The following is a 17763-nucleotide window of genomic DNA, read 5'->3' as shown; positions in this document are numbered from 1 at the left end:
AAGAGCTTTGTTTAAGATTCTAATAAAAACTTTTATTTTAGAAGTACCTCACTATAGACCCGAAGTCTAACGGGAGCTTTACTGAAATTTTAAACCATTAAATTATAATGGTTTAATAAACCATTAAACCATTAATTTATAAAATGAAAATAAGTACTTTTCTGTATAAAGCCAATTCCGGATTTTCTAAATGAGATTATTATATGTGTATGTTTTTCTTTTTGCTTTACTACTTCGCTAGTCATTAAAATCAACAATTCTTCTTGATTAATTTGAAATCAACTCAAATGGCAAAGCAAAACACATTACATCAGATGCTTCCTACACTTTAAACATAGTTTAGCCAAAGCTGCTTTATTCAACGTTGTAGGAAAAAACCTGTCGAAACACATGTGATCATATGCCTGGATGGGCCATTGTGATGAGGGCAGAAGAGCATAATGGATGGGGACATCGGCGATGGAGCTGTCAAACTTGGACTTGAATCCCAGCTCTGCTACAAGGAAACGAGGTAGGAAAATTCTGCATCTGTTAAATCCACGTCACTGGGCAGATGGGAAGATAAAATGAGATAATGTATGTACAGCACTCAACCAGCATATGCCTAGAACATATGTGGTCAAAGCAAGCACTTCACAATTTGGAACCTTTAAAAATGGTAGCAAGTCAAAAAACAGCTTTTCTGCCTAACGGCATTAGATATCACCCTTTATTGTACCACAGAGAAACGACATCTGAAAAAAGAGCATACAATTTTGAAAACCACTTATTTTGTGTGTGAAATGGTTATTAAGAAGTCTGTATAAGGTTAGGATTCCAATGAAAAGTGTTTTCACGAACACCTCCAGGGCTCAGTTGTATGTCATATAGCGCGGAGTAGCACTGAATTTGGCATAGGACTTGATGACCTTATTTACAGCTTCCAAGAAATCCTTCTCAGTAGCAATTTTTCGCCGTGCTCGGATGGCAAACATACCAGCTTCTGTGCAGACGCTTCTGATCTCAGCACCTTTCAAACAAAAAGAAAATAACAGGCTTAATTAAAGCAGCCCAAATAGACACACCAGCAAATAGAAGCAAGACCTTTCTACCTACCAGTGCTATTTGGACACAGTCGTGCTAACAGTTCAAATCTGATATCTCTTTCAACACTCATTGAACGGGCATGAATCTTAAAAATGTGAGTCCGGCCCTAAAAATAAGGGAATTGACAAATATTAAACTGGAAAACAGCACAGGAAGAAAAAATTTCAAGAATCCCTTTTCTACCGTGAAATGATGTTCCCACCTCTAGATCAGGTAAGCTAAACTCAATCTTCCTGTCCAGTCTCCCGGGCCTCATCAGCGCGGGGTCCAGAGTGTCAGGTCTGTTTGTGGCCATCAGAACCTTAATGTTGCCTCGAGGATCAAACCCATCCAGCTGATTGATCAGTTCCAACATGGTCCTCTGCACTTCATTGTCACCTCCAGCACCATCATCAAAACGAGCCCCTGAGAAGACAGGAGGAAAGACATTCTTCACATCTACTCAAAGCAGCACTCTGCTCAGTAAATCTCAGCTCAGATCACACCCTCCAGCCCAAGGGAACCTCTCAGTTTTAAGCAAATCCTGTAAGAACAGCCTGATTTACACAAAACTAACGAGAAAAGGACTCATCATAGGTTGATTTAACATGGGTTCCTTTAAAGTATTTTTTTAAATCCTCTTTAAGGATTTTGGTTTAAGTCACTGAAGAACACCTCCATTCAACACAGTATACACCTGGACTAGGCAAAAGAATACATGCAAAATTAGCACTATAGTGGTATTTGAGTATATGTAAGAAAATGCCATACTCTTCTAAATTTCTCAAAACTGTCCTTAAAACTATGGCTAAATCCATAATACAGTAGAACTGTAACAGCTTACTATCACACTGATTTGGATATATTAGAATACTCTAGGTTAATGTCAATACTCTTCTTCATTTCAACCAAAATAGCACAAGAAGAGGCCTCCATATACATTTTTTCATTTTAAAATTGTATAAATACATACTGTTGTAGTAATGCATTATGTACATTATAAAATACAAAAAATAGAAATTTTAAAAATGAGATTAAAATTAAATATGAAGGAAAGTACCAGTATTTTCTTCCTTCACCCTAATACTGTTTTATACAAAATCCGTTTTGGAAGCCACAGTTTCAGAGCATCCTGACATCATAAGGCTTATTCCAATGATACTACAAAAATGACTTCAGGGTCACAACACGGCATCTACAGACTGTGGTCAAATTATGGCCCTTGAACACTACCTACAGAATGTCCAAAGCCCACAACATCCATCCAGTCTAAAAGCAAGACTTTAGGTATCCTAACCACAGTCCCCAAACAGTGTTACAGCATCCACTATATTTTTTAAGACTTTTTTTGTCACTGAGTTCATTAAATAACAACTGTCTGGTATCTGCAGCTAATAGGAACTATTACTCTTATAGACTGTAACAAAAGCCAAGGCCTCTAGAACAGTATACAGTTTTCAAAGTCAATCACATTTATGACTGACTTCAAACCTCTCAAAAACCCATGAAATAAACAAGGCTGGAATTATCATTTCTTTTATAAGAGGAGCAAACTGGGGCTCAGAAGTAGTTAAAATAACTTGTCTAGATTGCACAGCTAATACTGTATTTCATCAAATCTATGAAGCCAATAATGTTATTTTATGTACACTTTATGAAAAACTACCACCAATTAAATTATGCCCCAGTGCTTTCTGATCCGATTAAGTGAAGCTGTATCCCAAGTTAGGAGTTGCTAAAGTGAAAATATGTGCCCTAGGAAAGAAACTGGGAAAGTTCAAAGATAAAGACTTTGAGAAATACCAATGCTATATATATAATGCTTCATCTTTCCTTTATGGTGTGGCCCTAAAGTTTATTAGATCCGTGACTCTGATGTGCTAAAGCTCATAAAAGAGTTGGAATTTAAAATTCTGTACAAGATTAATGCATCAGGGGAACTTTACACATACTACTACAGAATTCTCGTGAAACCCAGCTGTAAAGCTCTCTGAGGTACCATTCATACCTCCAATAGCATCAATTTCATCGAAGAAGATAAGGCAGGCTTTCTTTGTTCTGGCCATTTCAAAGAGCTCTCGAACCATTCGAGCCCCCTGATGAAAAAAAGTGTTAATTCAGAGTTGGTTTTAAAATCTTTTAAAATATAATAAGTTATACTTCAAACTTTTTAATATTCCTAACAGTATTCTCAACCATTATTACCTAAAGCTTTTTCAGAAAGACTGAAGTTTGTTACCTATTCCGTCAAATTAATCTTATTAGCTTTAAAACAATATTAAGTAATTTCATGATTCTGTACCTATTAAATAGCCAATAACTTTAAGACCTGAAGAGGTCAAATTAACACGATTAAATAAAGGCACCATTTCAATCAATAAAACTTGAGGAAATAAAAGCATTTGATCCATCACTTGGCATTTCTAATCAATGAATTTGATTTGTAAGTTTTGATAACGGAATAAAAGTGTATCTCAACTCATGCAGATCCTTTTTCTAAGTATACTAATCATTAATGTTTCAGATATAATATATTCAGCCCTAGACTTACTCTCTAATGAAAAAAACGTGTGTGTGTGTACATACCTGTGTGTACATACACCCACGCACATACACATAGACAATCTCTGTTCTCTTTCTCAGAACAACATAAAACACTGCCCCTGAAGTGAATACACTTTCGAATGCATTCACTGGGCATTACTGGGTTATTGATCTTACAAACCAAATGTGTAGAAAATGTCACCCTTCTGAGTAGGGAGCATACTGATTAAAAATGTTCAGCAATTTATTTCCAAATGACCGCACGGGAATGCTGGTGGCTTCTGGGCTTCTGACCTACTAATTACAATCCATCAATCAAAAAGTTTCAGGTCTCAATCTTCAATGTGGAATTCCCATTTTAATTTCATCTATGCTTTATAAATCTTTCATAGAGCTACATATTCTTTGATTATTATCAATTTACTTTACCTCACCGACGTACTTCTGCACAAGTTCAGATCCAATAACTCGAATGAAGCAAGCATCGGTCCTATTAGCAACTGCCCGAGCACAGAGTGTCTTGCCTGTACCCGGTGGACCAAAGAGCAGCACACCCTTAGGAGGCTCAATGCCAAGGTTAACAAACCTCTCTGGCTGTGATGGAGACACGATTTTTACACTTATCAATTCTCTATAATAAAAACAAGACTACTTCTACATCAATATATTTAAACCAAAATTATTCAGTCCACAATTTACATACTTAATCTAAATAAGAATTTTACTTATAAGACATAAGATCTAAACTAGACTCATTAATACACAAGGCTGAATGGCTTTTAAAGGTATTTCTATTATCCAGGGTTAACAAAACATTTTTTTCCCCTAATTTTAAAAAATTACAGTGTTTAAAGAACAAAAGTATTATCTCATATCTAATATTCTAGTTTTTTCCATTATCCCCCCCCCCCAGGCTTAATTTGATTCAATTAAAGCCCATTTCTTCTTGATAGCATTAAAACACATTGTTTCTTCTACAACAACCTATTCTAAAGGTTACGCCTCAACCTCCCTTGTCACTCTAAACAGCAGATTCTTCTTTTTTTGAATAGGCTTGACGACTCAATCCTTTTACTTTCTCTTCTGGAACTTACCAGTTCTCCACACCTTTACCCTCTACCCCATCAAAAATTTTCATTTAGGAAAACATAAAATTTTAAAACTAATATATAGGCATAATTTTAGTGCACAGTACACAAAAGGCTCTCACATCTTTGTACAAAGAAATTTAAAAGGCAACAGACTCAACCACTTACATGAAGTAGGGGGGTTTCAACTACTTCTCGAAGTTTCTCAATCTGTTCCTTACAGCCACCCACATCACTATATGTAACATCAGGTTTTTCCTCCACCTAAGAGAGGGATGAAAATGTACAACATAGAGCCACACGCTTTTGCATACTAATCCAATTGTTCTATCCAGTAGAGCAGACCCAATACCCTAAAAGAAAAATCAGATTTATAGCAAGTAAGAATTTTAATAAAAATGGAATACACTGCCCAGTGTCCTAGACCCACTTGCTATATTACTTGTTATGACACTAAGTGAGAGACAAACTACTAAAATAAAGACCGATAAAGACTTTCTCATCTGAAAAATTGTTTTAAAAATTTTGGCAACTCTTCAATACATACCCACATATTAATATTTTATTGGTTAAAAAGTTTCAACGTTTTTTTGAGATGGATGCAATTAGTCATGCCATTCCTTTTCCCTCTCGTGGTTTCTTACCTGCATCATGGTAACTGTTGGGTCAATCTTAGGAGGCAGTGGAATGTGAATCTGATACTTATTTCTGTCCACACTAAGGAGGTAAAAAAGAGCCTCACCAATACATTCAAAAAATTTACTGAGTGAATTATCATGTGTTCTATATACATTATTTACATTAACTCACCTAATCCTCATAACCATCCTAGAGCAAGTGCTTCCTCCACCTACACCATGTTACCTTAAATAGACTGGCAAACTCAACTCTACAATTCTGTACTTAGTTTGATCATGACATTTGAGGCCATAAAAGGCCAAGTGGGGGTGGGGAGGTCAGGAAACAGATGCAGCAGCAGCAAGGCTGTCCAACTGCAGCCCTCTCCTAGGTTACCCCGGTATTCCGTGGCGCCCAGTTCACCCATTCAAAAGCAAGCCAAGGGTGTGAATGTGACATGGCATCTTCAATGAAAGACGAGTATTTACGGCAAATAGAAATCTTACCCAACTCTCATCCCTTCTTCAATGTCAGTAGGTGCAACCTGATCACTGAGGTCCACCACAAACTTGGCAAACTGCTTCACATTGATGATGTACTTCGGGTCCTCCGAATCAGCATTGATTATCTTTGTGCATCTAACATGGCAAAAGGCTTGATTAGAGTAAGGAACCTGAACCACTAATAATGAATTCAAGTAACTAGATTCTCCCCTGGGTATGCAGTACACGAATAAGCAGGTGTAAACTAGAACTGCAGAAACTGGGCCACTGTTAAGGATCCTTCTCTACAAAATATGCTCAATCCCAAGGGTCTGCTCAACTTTAGCCAAGCCATAAAAATTTCAAAAGATACATTCCCCTGGAAAATTAAACCCAAATATTTCGTCATTAGGAAGTTGTCTTTACCAAGGAGGAAAAGTGGCAGGGAGGCGGGATGGTGGTGTGATGAATTGGGAGATTGGGATTGACATATATACACTAATATGTATAAAATACATAACTAATAAGAACCTGCTGTATAAAAAAACAAAAACAAATGCTCAACTACAAAAAAAAAGTTCTTTCTTGATTTTTATAACTATATGGCTTTATTAGTAATACTCCTCTATATCTTCAGGTATTCTCCTTTTTATTTTTCCTATAAAAAGACAGTCATCTTGTCTTACGTCAAGTAATAAATATGTTTATTCTTTCCTGAGTTTATACTTCAAATCCATTATTACTGTTGCTGTTTTTAACTTAAATATATTCTTTTCCTGTGGGTTGTGGTGAAGGCGAATCTGAAACCCCACATACATCACAGTAGAAGGTAGTCTACTGCCTACTTTCTATACTATCTTCCTACAGAAGAAACCCAAAAACAAAAAACAGAACTCATATTGGAAAGAGCTTATATCATAAGCTGTAGCAACAAATACAGGGAAATACAAAATAGTCTCTGGCGTGTGCATATAGGTAGAGCTAAGAGTAAGGTAAAGAATTCTTTGTCCTTGCAGCATAAATTGTGGACAGGATTCCATTTTCTGTTATTGGAAAAGGTCTACCAGGGAAGCAGAATTTTATATATAGAAAGTATCTATCACTACTTTATCTGAGAGACCCTGCCAACAGTGTTGCACAGATAGGGATTTTTTTAATTCTCAGCTGAAAAAGTATATATACAGGGACCTCAACTTGCAGAACGTTAAATAAGGACCTTTGAAAACCTGCTCATCTTTAAAAGCAAAGAGAACACTGGCAAAAACATTGAAAACATTTTCAGAACTAAAACTATAGGTCTGTAACAATCCAAAGAATGTTTATTCAAAAAAAAAGAAAAGGGCTGAATCCTGGTAAGAACAGCGAGCATTTTGCGTTTAAATTCGCCTTCATCCCATAGCCCTCTCCCCAGCTCTGCACAAGACTTGAAAGCCAAAGGCCTCACAGCCGTGATAGATGTGAAGACAAGCAGCCTTCCTGGGGGAAGGCAGGGACAAAGAACTGGAGCTCCCCAAAAGCCCAACCCCAGAGAACTATTTGACCTGTCGGGCAGCTAGCTGAAAAGCTCCATTCTCAGGACTTGCTTTTATTTGACCGGACTCAGAGCTCGCTGTCTACACACCCCCTGCCCACAGGACATTTACTGGAAATAATCGGTGGCAATTGTTTAACATCAACTGTCTGAGGTGGCATTTACCAGTTGGGGCTAACGAGGCTGACCAAAAAAACTTCAAAGAAAAAACAGCAAGGAACAGCAACAGTAACAAACCCTGGGGATAGGGGAAATCTGAGTTCCAGAACTGACGTTATTTAAAATGTCCAGTTTCTATCAAAAAATTATGAGACACAAAAAGAAATAAAATATGGCCCATACATAGGGAAAAAAGTCCATAGAAACTGTCCTTGAGAAAGCCTAGACATTGGTCTTACTAAACAAAAATTTTCATCAGTGTCATAAATATTTTTTTTAAAAACCAAAGGAAACCATGTCTAAAGAATTAATGGGAGGTATGAGAACAATGTCTCACCAGAGAGTATCAACGAAGAGAGAAATTAGACTGGAATATAATTAGGCTATTAAAAAAAAAAAAAGATGTTCTGATACAAGCTACAACATGAATGAAGCTTAAAACACTATGCTAAGCTAAAGAAGCCAGAAAAAGGTTATGCCTTGTATGACTACATTTATATGAAATGTCCAGGATAGGCAAATCCATAGAGACAGGAAGTAGATGAGTGGTTGCCAGGGGCCAGTGAGAGAGGGGAACAGGGACAGTTAATAGGTACGGGGTTTCTTTTGGAGGTGATGACAATATTCTGGAGAATAAAAAAAAAGTGTCAAGAAATGCTGGGGCAAGGGGTAGGGTGGTGGTAACTTCACTGAAAATGAGAGTGTGGAGGTGAGAGGGGAAGGGTGATTAAACATAAGTGAACCTGCCACTGACATTCCCTAGCCCTCTATCTCCACTGTTCTTCCAAAATATTGGAGATTGGAGACAACGTGAGACTGAAGACAACTTCTCTGGGAAGAGTGACCATCCAAATGAAAGATCTAAAGACACTGACCCTGAAGGCTCCCCAACTAAACATTCAACTGTATAAGTTACAGTGAAGCCTGAGATAGACATGCCTCACTATTGAATCTAGAGCTTCTATCAGCTTTTTGGTCTCCCACTAAACAAAAGCACAAAGTAAGATTACCAGACATCTAACATAAAAGACAGACACCAAGCAAGCAAAGAGGAAAAAAGCATCTTAGAGGAAACAGAAACCTTCCAGTTATCCTTAACTTCCTTAGACGTTGACAGCATATTACAACCATGATATGAGAACAGGACAACACAACATATACACTGAAAGAAAGAAAAGCTCTTGGAAATTAAAAACTTAAGTGAGAGGGAAAAAAATCAATACATAGACTCAAAGTTAAGAAAATCTAACAAAAAAGTAGAACAAAAAGACAAAATGAGAAAAGAAGGAGAGAAAGATTAGCATTTCCAGGAGGTCCAATATTCCTGTAACTCAAGTCCAGAACAGAGGACCAAGAAAATGGAAAGAAACTATTTACAAATAAATAGCTTCAAGAAAATGTGCACACTGAAGGACATGAGAGCGCAGCACCACTGCTGAAAACACACCAACACCAAGGCACGAAGCCATGGAATTTCAGAACACTGAGAACAAGGGAAGAGCCTACAACTTTCAGAGGAAGAAAAGGTTACATACGTAGGACTGGGTTTCGGAATGGCTTCAGACTAACACCACCGGGAGGCAGAGGACAATGTAACGATGCCTTCAAAATTCTGAAGGAGAAGAATTTTCTATCAGCCAAGATATTTCCAGACATATGTGGTCTCATATGGTACCTCCCAAATGACCCTTTCAGGAAGCTACCAGAGAATACAGGCCACCTAGTGAGGGTGTAATTAAATCAGAAAGAGAAACTCGTGATACACGAGCAACAGGAGAGAGTCAAAGGGAACCTCCAGGGTAAGAAGTCACAGGATGCTCGTGATTCAGCAGGCGTTCAGGCAACCAGTCCAGACTGAAGCAGGTCAGAAAGTGCTGGGAAAGGCTTGCTCAGGAAGATGAACCTGAGACAATACCTGATGCAGCTGATGCACCTGAGGTACACGTGAGAAAACCTGACGGACCTAAGGCATCTGAAGAATAACTGATGATCGCGAAAAACCGGGGGCGGGGCGGGGGGTTGAGTTAGTAATATACATAGACAACAAAGCAAATGAAAAAACGAGACAGTTAGGGCAAGGAAAACAAAAAGTGGTAGAAGAAAGGAAAAGTAATCACAGTTTACTAATGGCTCTTTGTAAATAGGGTTTACTTAGCCATAATTATGAAAACACTAAATACGGATCTAACCAAAATTTTAATATAATTACATTACGAGGCCGTAAGGATGAGAAGGGCATGTCTTTGGGATGAAGGTAGAGGAAACAAAGCAAAACAAAATCCTCATCTTTCATGGTGGGAAAACCAATAAACACCACCTGAAGCTAAAACATCAAGAAGTGATCTACAATATACAAAACTTGACTCTATCCATTAGAAATAGAAAGGCAGAAACCAAAATAACCACCTAAAAGTTTTGAAAATAGGTGCCTCTAGTAAAGAGGAATTAGGAGAAACTGTTGTCATAGAACTATTTAACTCTTTAAAACCATGATAAAACTAAAAAGCAAATAAATGAAAGCATGGAAAGACAGAAAAAGGAAAGGAGGATAAGATGAAAGAAAAATAACCTGTACCTGTATTAAAGAGGCAAAATTAAAACAAAACTTTCAATAATTAGAATAAAACACAGGAGAACATGTTTATAATCTTGGACTGGGCTAGGCCTTTCTAAGCAACATTAAAACCCAAAAGGTATAATGAAAAAGCTAATATATTTACCTCCTAAAAAGTTAAAACAGTACAACAAAAAGTACTGAGAAGTTAAAAGTCAAGTGAGAGACTGAGAAAAAATATTTGTAACATATTTAAGAAAAGATTAATATGTACAATATATGAAGCATTCCTAAAAATTAACAAGAAACAATCCAATGGAACAAAACATGAATGGTCAAAAAAATACAAATGTTTAATAAGAAGTAGCTATCATACTACTAATCAGCATGACACAAATTAAAGTGAATTGTTTTTTTTTTAATTTTTTTGCCCAAATGGCAAAGGTTTAAAAATCACTAATCAGATATCTTACATTGATCAGGCAAATACGCATTTCCCTCAAAACCTTTGGGTAAGAATGTAGACTGGCCAAACCACTCTTTTTCATACATTTTCAAAATGGTAAATGCCTCTGTCCCCATAATTCCACTTCTAGTAAGCTATACTACAGAAATGTATGCACATATGTAGAGAAATATTTAACATGCGTGTTCAGTCCAGCACTGTTATCATAACAGAAATTGCAAACAACCCAACACCTATAGAATATTATGTAATTTTTAAAAAACAAGAGAAACAAGAAATAAAAAAGGTACATCTGGCCTTCCCTGGTGGCGCAGTGGTTAAGAATCCACCTGCCAATGCAGGGGACATGGGTTTAAACCCTGGTCCGGGAAGGTCCCACATGCTGAGGAGCAACTAAGCCCGTGTGCCACAACTACTGAGCCTGCGCTCTAAAGCCCGCGTGCCACAACTACTGAAGCCCATGTGTTGCAACTACTGAAGCCCGTGCGCCTAGAGCCCGTGCTCTGCAACAAGAGAAGCCACCGCAGTGAGAAGCCCACGCGCTGCATCGAAGAGTAGCTCCCACTCACCACAACTAGAGAAAGCCCACACACAGCAATGAGGACCCAGCGCAGCCAAAAATAAATTTTAAAAAAAAAGGTACATCTATAACAAAGACAATGAAAGATTTCTAAAATATGTAGTTATATCTAAAAAGAAAACAGGATGTTTCTTTGTATGTAAATATATACGTGAAGACACACTGGAGGATTAAGAGGACCAAATTATTTTCAGTAGTTAGATGGGAAGGAAGGTTTTCATATTTTGCTCTGTATCTTCCTGTATCATTTGAATCTTTTATATGATTAGGTCTTCACCTATTTCTTAAATAATTGTTTAAAGTATAAAGTTTTAACCCCAGATACTTTTGGAGAAAGCTGCATTTACTTGGAATATGGCATAAAAATTCTTTACGAACTATTACATTATACCCAAGGCTTGAAAAAGTACCTGAAAGTACAGATAAAAATAAATTTCCACAGAGCACTATGCGTACCTCGCAACCTGCAAAGGCTGTTCACTCTGGAGTGTTTGCTTATCCGCAGCCAAATCCCAGAGTGCTGGTGGGGCCAGGCCAGTGTCAGACTCTTTAATACCTATGTAAAGAAAGATTACAAAATTCACTGGACTGTAACGCAAGCTTTCTCACCCCAGCACCACTGCCATTCTGGACTGAATAATTTGCTGTGGGGGGCATCCTGTGCATTCCAGGATGGTTAGGAGCATCCCTGGCCTCTAGCCACTAATCACTAGCACCACCTCCCCCTTAGGTTGGGAGAATCAAGAATGAGTTTAGATGCTGCCGAATGTCCTAGGGGGATGACATCAGTTGAAAACCATGGCCCTAAAGTAGTCACAGGCCAAAAATGTGATGCGATGTCATATCTGACATTTTTTTGTGCAAGTCAAATACTATCAATATAAAATTTCACCACTCAAGTTCCCAAAAAGAAAAGTTTCCGACTACTAGGCCATAGCCCGCTTACTTCAAGCAGTACCATGTGAGATCATATTTTTATTCAAGAAGAAATTCTGACTTGTTTATTATAGTCAACTGAACTTGGCTTTGACCAACAGAAACAATACTTGCTTAAAGGATGATGTTTCTTAATTGCTTAAGCATTAAACTTTCTTGTAAAAGGTAATGAAAACAGATTATTAAATGAGATCCAATTTCTTAACAGATAGGAAGGATAATAATTTTTTTAAATCTGTGATTCATGGAAGAGTGACATTGGTATTTCAGCTCCTTTGATATAATCAAACCATTACCCATAAAGAGGGGAAACAGAAATAAAAAATATACATACCCGTGAGCTCGTTAATTTTCTTGAGAAGTTGTTGAATGTCATCTTCAACCTGTTTGATTTGCCTAGAGTAAGTGCTCTGACCCTAGGAGTTAAAGTCAGTTTAATTAGAATATCAGGATACCAACAATGTATTAAACTATAAACAAAAACTTTTAACAGTTACACTTGTAATAGCTATTATTGTCCTAAAGCTTGTGAAATGAGAGTAGAGAGAGGGAATCTATCATTTTCAGAACTATTCCTGAACCAATATATTCCCCTAAACAGGCAGCAAACCATTATGCAAGGTAACAAATGAAAATCATGACTAAAATTATCTAAAATTCAAGTCCATTTCTATGCATTAAAACTTACCATTTCAGATCTAATTCATTTTTATACATTTTAAATATAGTAAATATTTCTAAATATAATAAATTATTTCAAATATCTTTCAATATAGTACCGCACTTTAATTAGAAATAGTACAGAGATAATGTATAAGCTTAGACACACTGAGTATTTACTCTTTGATCTATTCTAAATAGAAACTGTAGGTAGATAACTTTTTATCAGTGAAGATTAAACAGCTGGACAGTCTCTTCCAACTATTCTGGAAGGCCAATATCAACAAGAGTCCTTATTTCAACACAAAACATCTATATTTTGTAGACATTGAAAGGACTTACATAAGTTTTCAGCAAGGCAATATCCCCCTCATCCAGAGCTACAAGAAAAGAGATAATATATGAATTCAAACAAAAGAAACTAGAGCTTACAATTCTTTTCTGTTCAATTCAGATTGCATTGAGTGAGAAAAACTGTGAAAAGTTGTAATGATATAAACACAACCATCAGATAGTTCCTGGACTCAAGGAACTTTTATCTAACTGGGTGAAGGCAGATTTTAAAAAGTACATAACATAGCTTCAAAGTGATATGACATAACAAGAACACGGAGCCCAAAGAACAGACTTTGAGATTCAAAACGACCTGAGCACTAGTCCCAGCAACATCATGCATTTGCTAAGTAACCTTGGAAAAACCATTTAAGTTCTCTGAGCATCAGTCTTCTCACCTGGAAAATTGTTAGCCTCAGTGTTGCTCTAAAGATCAAGTAAGACATGGATGAAGAAGCGCAGAAAAATGCTACACACATTAATCATAACTGTATCCAAGGGATACATTTGTTAATATATTTATAGAATTATAACTTACCCAGAGAAATACCCAGATGAAATGTTACATCTCTGTGACTAAATTTTGCACTAGGTGACTGAGTACCTCTTTCAAGGGAAAAGAGTGAGATGAAAGTGGAGAGGAAATGCTCCTTCTCTGAGGGGTGGGTGGATATTAAGAAGAAAGGGTGCTAGGAGAGATTGAAGTTGTTTAGGAAGGAAAGACAACAAAAATCCACCATAAGAATGTTTTAAAATAGCCTATGAGGAACAAAAGAAAACAGCATAAAGATGAGGCTTTTACAAAAGGGGCTACTGGGAAGAAATCATGAACGAACGTGCTGCAGGGAAAGGGTCAAGTGGTATAGTTTCTAAGGAGAGTAACCCAGCAGTGTCTATAAAAATTACAACTTCACTTCTAAAATTTACCCTACAGCTTGTGTTTGTGCATGTAGTAAAGAGTTATATTAACAAGGTTATTCATTCGTATAATGTCCATCAATAATGCTTATTACTGAACACCCAATCATTTGGGATACTATACAGACCACACTGACTCTACATAATGATATGAACTTATATCATTAAAATTTTTTAAAAAGCAAGATATACAGCATGTTACATTTATGTAAAAAGAAAAAGGAATATACAAACAAACTTGCTTGAATGTACACAGAAAATGCCTAGAAAGATGAGGCAAAACGGCAACATCAGTTGCCTCCGTGGATAAGAGGTGGCCGGGGTCAAGGATGAGACACTTTTCCATTTATCTTTTCCGCTCTCGTGTTTTGAATCATGTGAATGAATTATCTAGTCAAAGAAATGTTTTTTAAAAAAGAAAATTACGTCTCAGGATCCTGGCTATACAGTGATAACAGCAAGCTGTCATTTGAGGGGGAGGAGGGACAGCAAAGAGGGTCCAGGCGACCAAGCACCGCCACGCGGGGAACTTTCCAAGGCCTGCAAGGCCAAGCGGGGCGCGTGACTCCTTCAAGACCTGAGAGCTGAATGTGAATAAAAATTTCGATCAGCGAGAGATGAACACAGGACGCGGGGCTGGTAGAGGGGAGACGGAGAGGACAGGCCGGTCAACCCGTCTACAGCACCAGACTCAAATCGCTAGCGGCACAAAAGCGACAGAGCGCCGAGCAGGAATCCAACCCCCCCATCCCGGATCCCGGGCCAAGATGGTCCTGCCCCGGCCCGGAGCTCCTGCCTACGTCAACTGACCTCGGATGGGCTTGTCTTCTTTCTCCTCTTCTTTGGTTTTCCGCTGATCTGCACCGAGGTAATCCGGCATTTTAGGAGATCCAAGAACCTCAGCCTGCTGGGTGATTACACAGCACCTTCCTCGCTTCCGGTGACGCTCCTGCCTTTCCCTTCCTCACCGGAAGTAAGGCCGGCTCCGCGGGGCCTTTTGCCCCAGAAACGGGCGGAAGAACGCCACGGAGGACAGGCCCTGCGGCGGGAGAGCAGCGAAGGGGAGTGAGAAGGTTTCGCTGTTAGGAGGGAAGGTCGCTCTCCCTTAGCCCCTCACCGTGGCGAGTTCCCAGAGCAACAGATTGCAAGATCAACTCAGGCTCAGGTCAATGAGTTTAAATCCTGCTTTAGTCATTTAAACTCTGTATTCTTGGGTAACTTCTTTAATCCCTGTGCTTTAATTTTCCCCTTGACCTCACAGCACTGTGGATGCATTAAATAACAATGTTTGTAAAGTACCTGGCTTATTCGATACGCAATGAGTAGTGACTAGATTTATACATAGAGTGAAGGTAAATAGAAGTTGTTCACTAATTTGACACTAACAAGGGATGAGGAGGTAAATGGTTTCCATGTTTGACCCTGCTGCCAAAGAATGGTACCATCTTCAGATACAGGAGAGCCAGAGAAGAGAGCAGGTTTTGAAAGAAATGAATTCGGGAGATGAGGAATGGAAGAGAGCAGTTGGACAACTGTAGAAGTTAGAAATGAAAAAAAAAAAAAAAAAAAAAGCCTGACCTTTCTGTACCCAGTCAGCAGTGAAAAGGCAACCTACAGAATGAGAGAAAATATTTGTAAGTCATATATCTGATAAGGGGCTAATATCCAGAATATATAAAAACTAAAACGGGAATTCCCTGGCGGTCCAGAGGTTAGAACTCAGAGCTTTCACTGCAGGGGCTCAGGTTTAATCCCTGGATGGGGAGCTAAGATCCTACAAGCCTGTGGAGCCGCCAAGAAAGAAAGAACTAAAACTCAATAACAAAACACAACCCAATTTTTTAACTGGACAATGTACTTGAATGGACATCTGTCCCAAGAAGTTATACAAATGGTCAAGAAGCACATGGAAAGACGCTCAGCTTCACTAAGCCCTGGGGAAATGCACATCAAAACCATGAAATACCACCTCATACTTGTTAGAATGGCTATTATCAAAAAAAAAAAAAAAAAGTGTTGGTGAGGACGTGGAGAAAATGGAAACCTTGTGCACTGCTGGTGGAAATGTAAAACGATGCAACCACTGTGGAAAACAGTATGGCAGTACCTCAAAAAATTAAAAATAGAATTATCAAATAACCCAGCAATTCCAGTTCTGGGTATATACACACAGAATTGAAAGCAGGGTCTCAAAGAGAAATTTGTACCTCCATGTTCATAGCAACATTATTCACTATGGCCGAAAGGTGGAAGCAACCCAGTCAACAGATGAATGGATAAATAAAATGTACATACAATGGAATATTATTCAGCCTTAAAAAGAAGAATTCTGGCACACACTGCAATTGTGAAGACATTATGCTAAGGGAATAAGTCAGTGACAAGAAGACAAACAGTGTATGATTCCACTTATATGAGGTACCTATAGTAGTCAAATTCACAGAGATAGAAAGTTGAATGATGGTTGCTAGGGACTGAGGGGCGGTGGAAATGGGGAGTTGTTTAACGCATGTAAGAGTTTCAGTTTTGCAAGATGAAGAGTTCTGGATATTGGTTGCACAACAGAGTGAATGTACTTAGCACCACTGAACTGCACAGTTTCAAGTGGTTATGATGAGAATTTTATGTTATGAGTATTTTACTACAATTAAAAAAAATAAGCTTCATGCTCTTAGAGGTTATGGTGAGAATAATTGGGATAGGTGTGAGAAAAAATTAAGAAAGTGGTGTCAGGTAACCTTGACCCTTAAAGCTTGTTTTAACAGTGGCTACAGGCCAGGAAGAGTTTTAGGGTGAGATAATTAGTTTAGTTTTTGAAATGTCAGTTTTGAAGTAACAATTTTGTCATGCGGCAGATACACAGGCCAATTCAATGTATTTAACAGTGAAAATGTAATTCCTAGATAATAATTTACTAATTTTGGGGTCTCTTTGCAGAAGAGTGGCACATCAATTCTTCTCTTTTGCACAACCTATTCCAGATAACTGTGTGTGGGGTGGAGGATGGGAGGTGGAGTCTGTGAATTTCCACCCACTGATTTCTTTTTGCTAATTCTTGCATTTGACCCCAGTCCTAGAAGGAATCATACAGGAGAAGTATAATTAATTTTATTAAACAATTAAACATTAAACAATAGAGTCCTGTAATTGGGAATATCTTGAAAGAAAACTTCATGCTGCTAGAGCAGGGTAAAATGATTGCTGGCCTTGGATTATAATCTAATACTACAGAGGGGTTACTTCTGCAAATGATATGGGTATTAAATGCGATAGCCCAGGTAAATTAGTAATAGCACAAACATTAGCTCCTATTATTATTTAGGTAAACACAAACGCATTACAGGTTTATGTACAGAATTCTCTATGAATGTATAGACTGTTATTGTCAATACTAATTCATACACATCTCACTTTCTATTTATACAAGTACAGCTACTACTAAAATCAACGGTTCAATTCAAACTAATAAAGTAGTAGTTAACTTAAAAAGGAAAAGAAGGGCTTCCCTGGTGGCGCAGTGGTTGAGAGTCCGCCTGCCGATGCAGGCGACACGGGTTCGTGCCCCGGTCCGGAAGATCCCACATGCCGCGGAGCGGCTGGGCCCGTGATCCATGGCTGCTGAGCCTGCGCGTCCGGAGCCTGTGCCCCGCAACGGGAGAGGCCACAACAGTGAGAGGCCCGCGTACCGCAAAAAAAAAAAAAAAGGAAAAGAATATAGTAAGAGCTGCTATGGAAAATCATGTCCTACGTATTCCATATTCTACCTGGACGAGGCAAATAATCCTTTTTACCAGGGAACTGATAAACCTAGGAACCTTTCATTCGTGAA

At 38.2% G+C, this 17763-nt stretch overlaps 1 protein-coding gene across 2 annotated transcripts; it reads right to left on the bottom strand.

Moving 5' to 3' along the window:
- Positions 1-695: 695 nt before the first annotated feature.
- PSMC2 (proteasome 26S subunit, ATPase 2) lies at positions 696-15551 on the bottom strand. Of its 2 annotated transcripts, XM_082662395.1 has the most exons (13): positions 15513-15551; positions 14745-14973; positions 13026-13063; positions 12358-12439; positions 11544-11643; positions 5822-5953; positions 5342-5414; positions 4866-4961; positions 4039-4203; positions 3074-3161; positions 1289-1491; positions 1096-1192; positions 696-1009 (listed from the first exon to the last, which is right to left on the bottom strand). In XM_082662395.1, the coding sequence occupies exons 2-13, from the start codon at positions 14812-14814 to the stop codon at positions 852-854; spliced, it is 1302 nt and encodes a 433-aa protein (XP_082518521.1). In that variant the 5' UTR covers positions 14815-14973; positions 15513-15551; the 3' UTR covers positions 696-851. The 2 variants fall into 2 exon arrangements, with proteins under 2 accessions (XP_082518521.1, XP_082518522.1); XM_082662396.1 differs by lacking the exon at positions 15513-15551 and having other exon boundaries at positions 14745-15043.
- Between the last annotated feature and the right edge of the window lie 2212 nt (positions 15552-17763).

Source organism: Grampus griseus (genome assembly GCF_964374135.1).
Source record: "Grampus griseus genome assembly, chromosome: 9".
Classification (NCBI taxonomy): Eukaryota; Metazoa; Chordata; class Mammalia; order Artiodactyla; family Delphinidae; genus Grampus; species Grampus griseus.
This window is presented reverse-complemented; position numbering and strand designations above follow the sequence as displayed.

What these genes read in the sequence shown, in the direction of transcription:
- PSMC2 (XM_082662395.1), bottom strand. Translation starts at nt 14,814, where the DNA reads ATGCCGGATTACCTCGGTGCAGATCAGCGGAAAACCAAAGAAGAGGAG. An exon ending in CAACAGTTACCATGATGCAG is followed by an intron (nt 4,962 to 5,341) that starts GTAAGAAACCAC and finishes TCCCTCTCTTAG; the next exon opens with GTGGAGGAAAAACCTGATGT. An exon ending in TTGAAACCCCCCTACTTCAT is followed by an intron (nt 4,204 to 4,865) that starts GTAAGTGGTTGA and finishes TCTCCATCACAG; the next exon opens with CCAGAGAGGTTTGTTAACCT.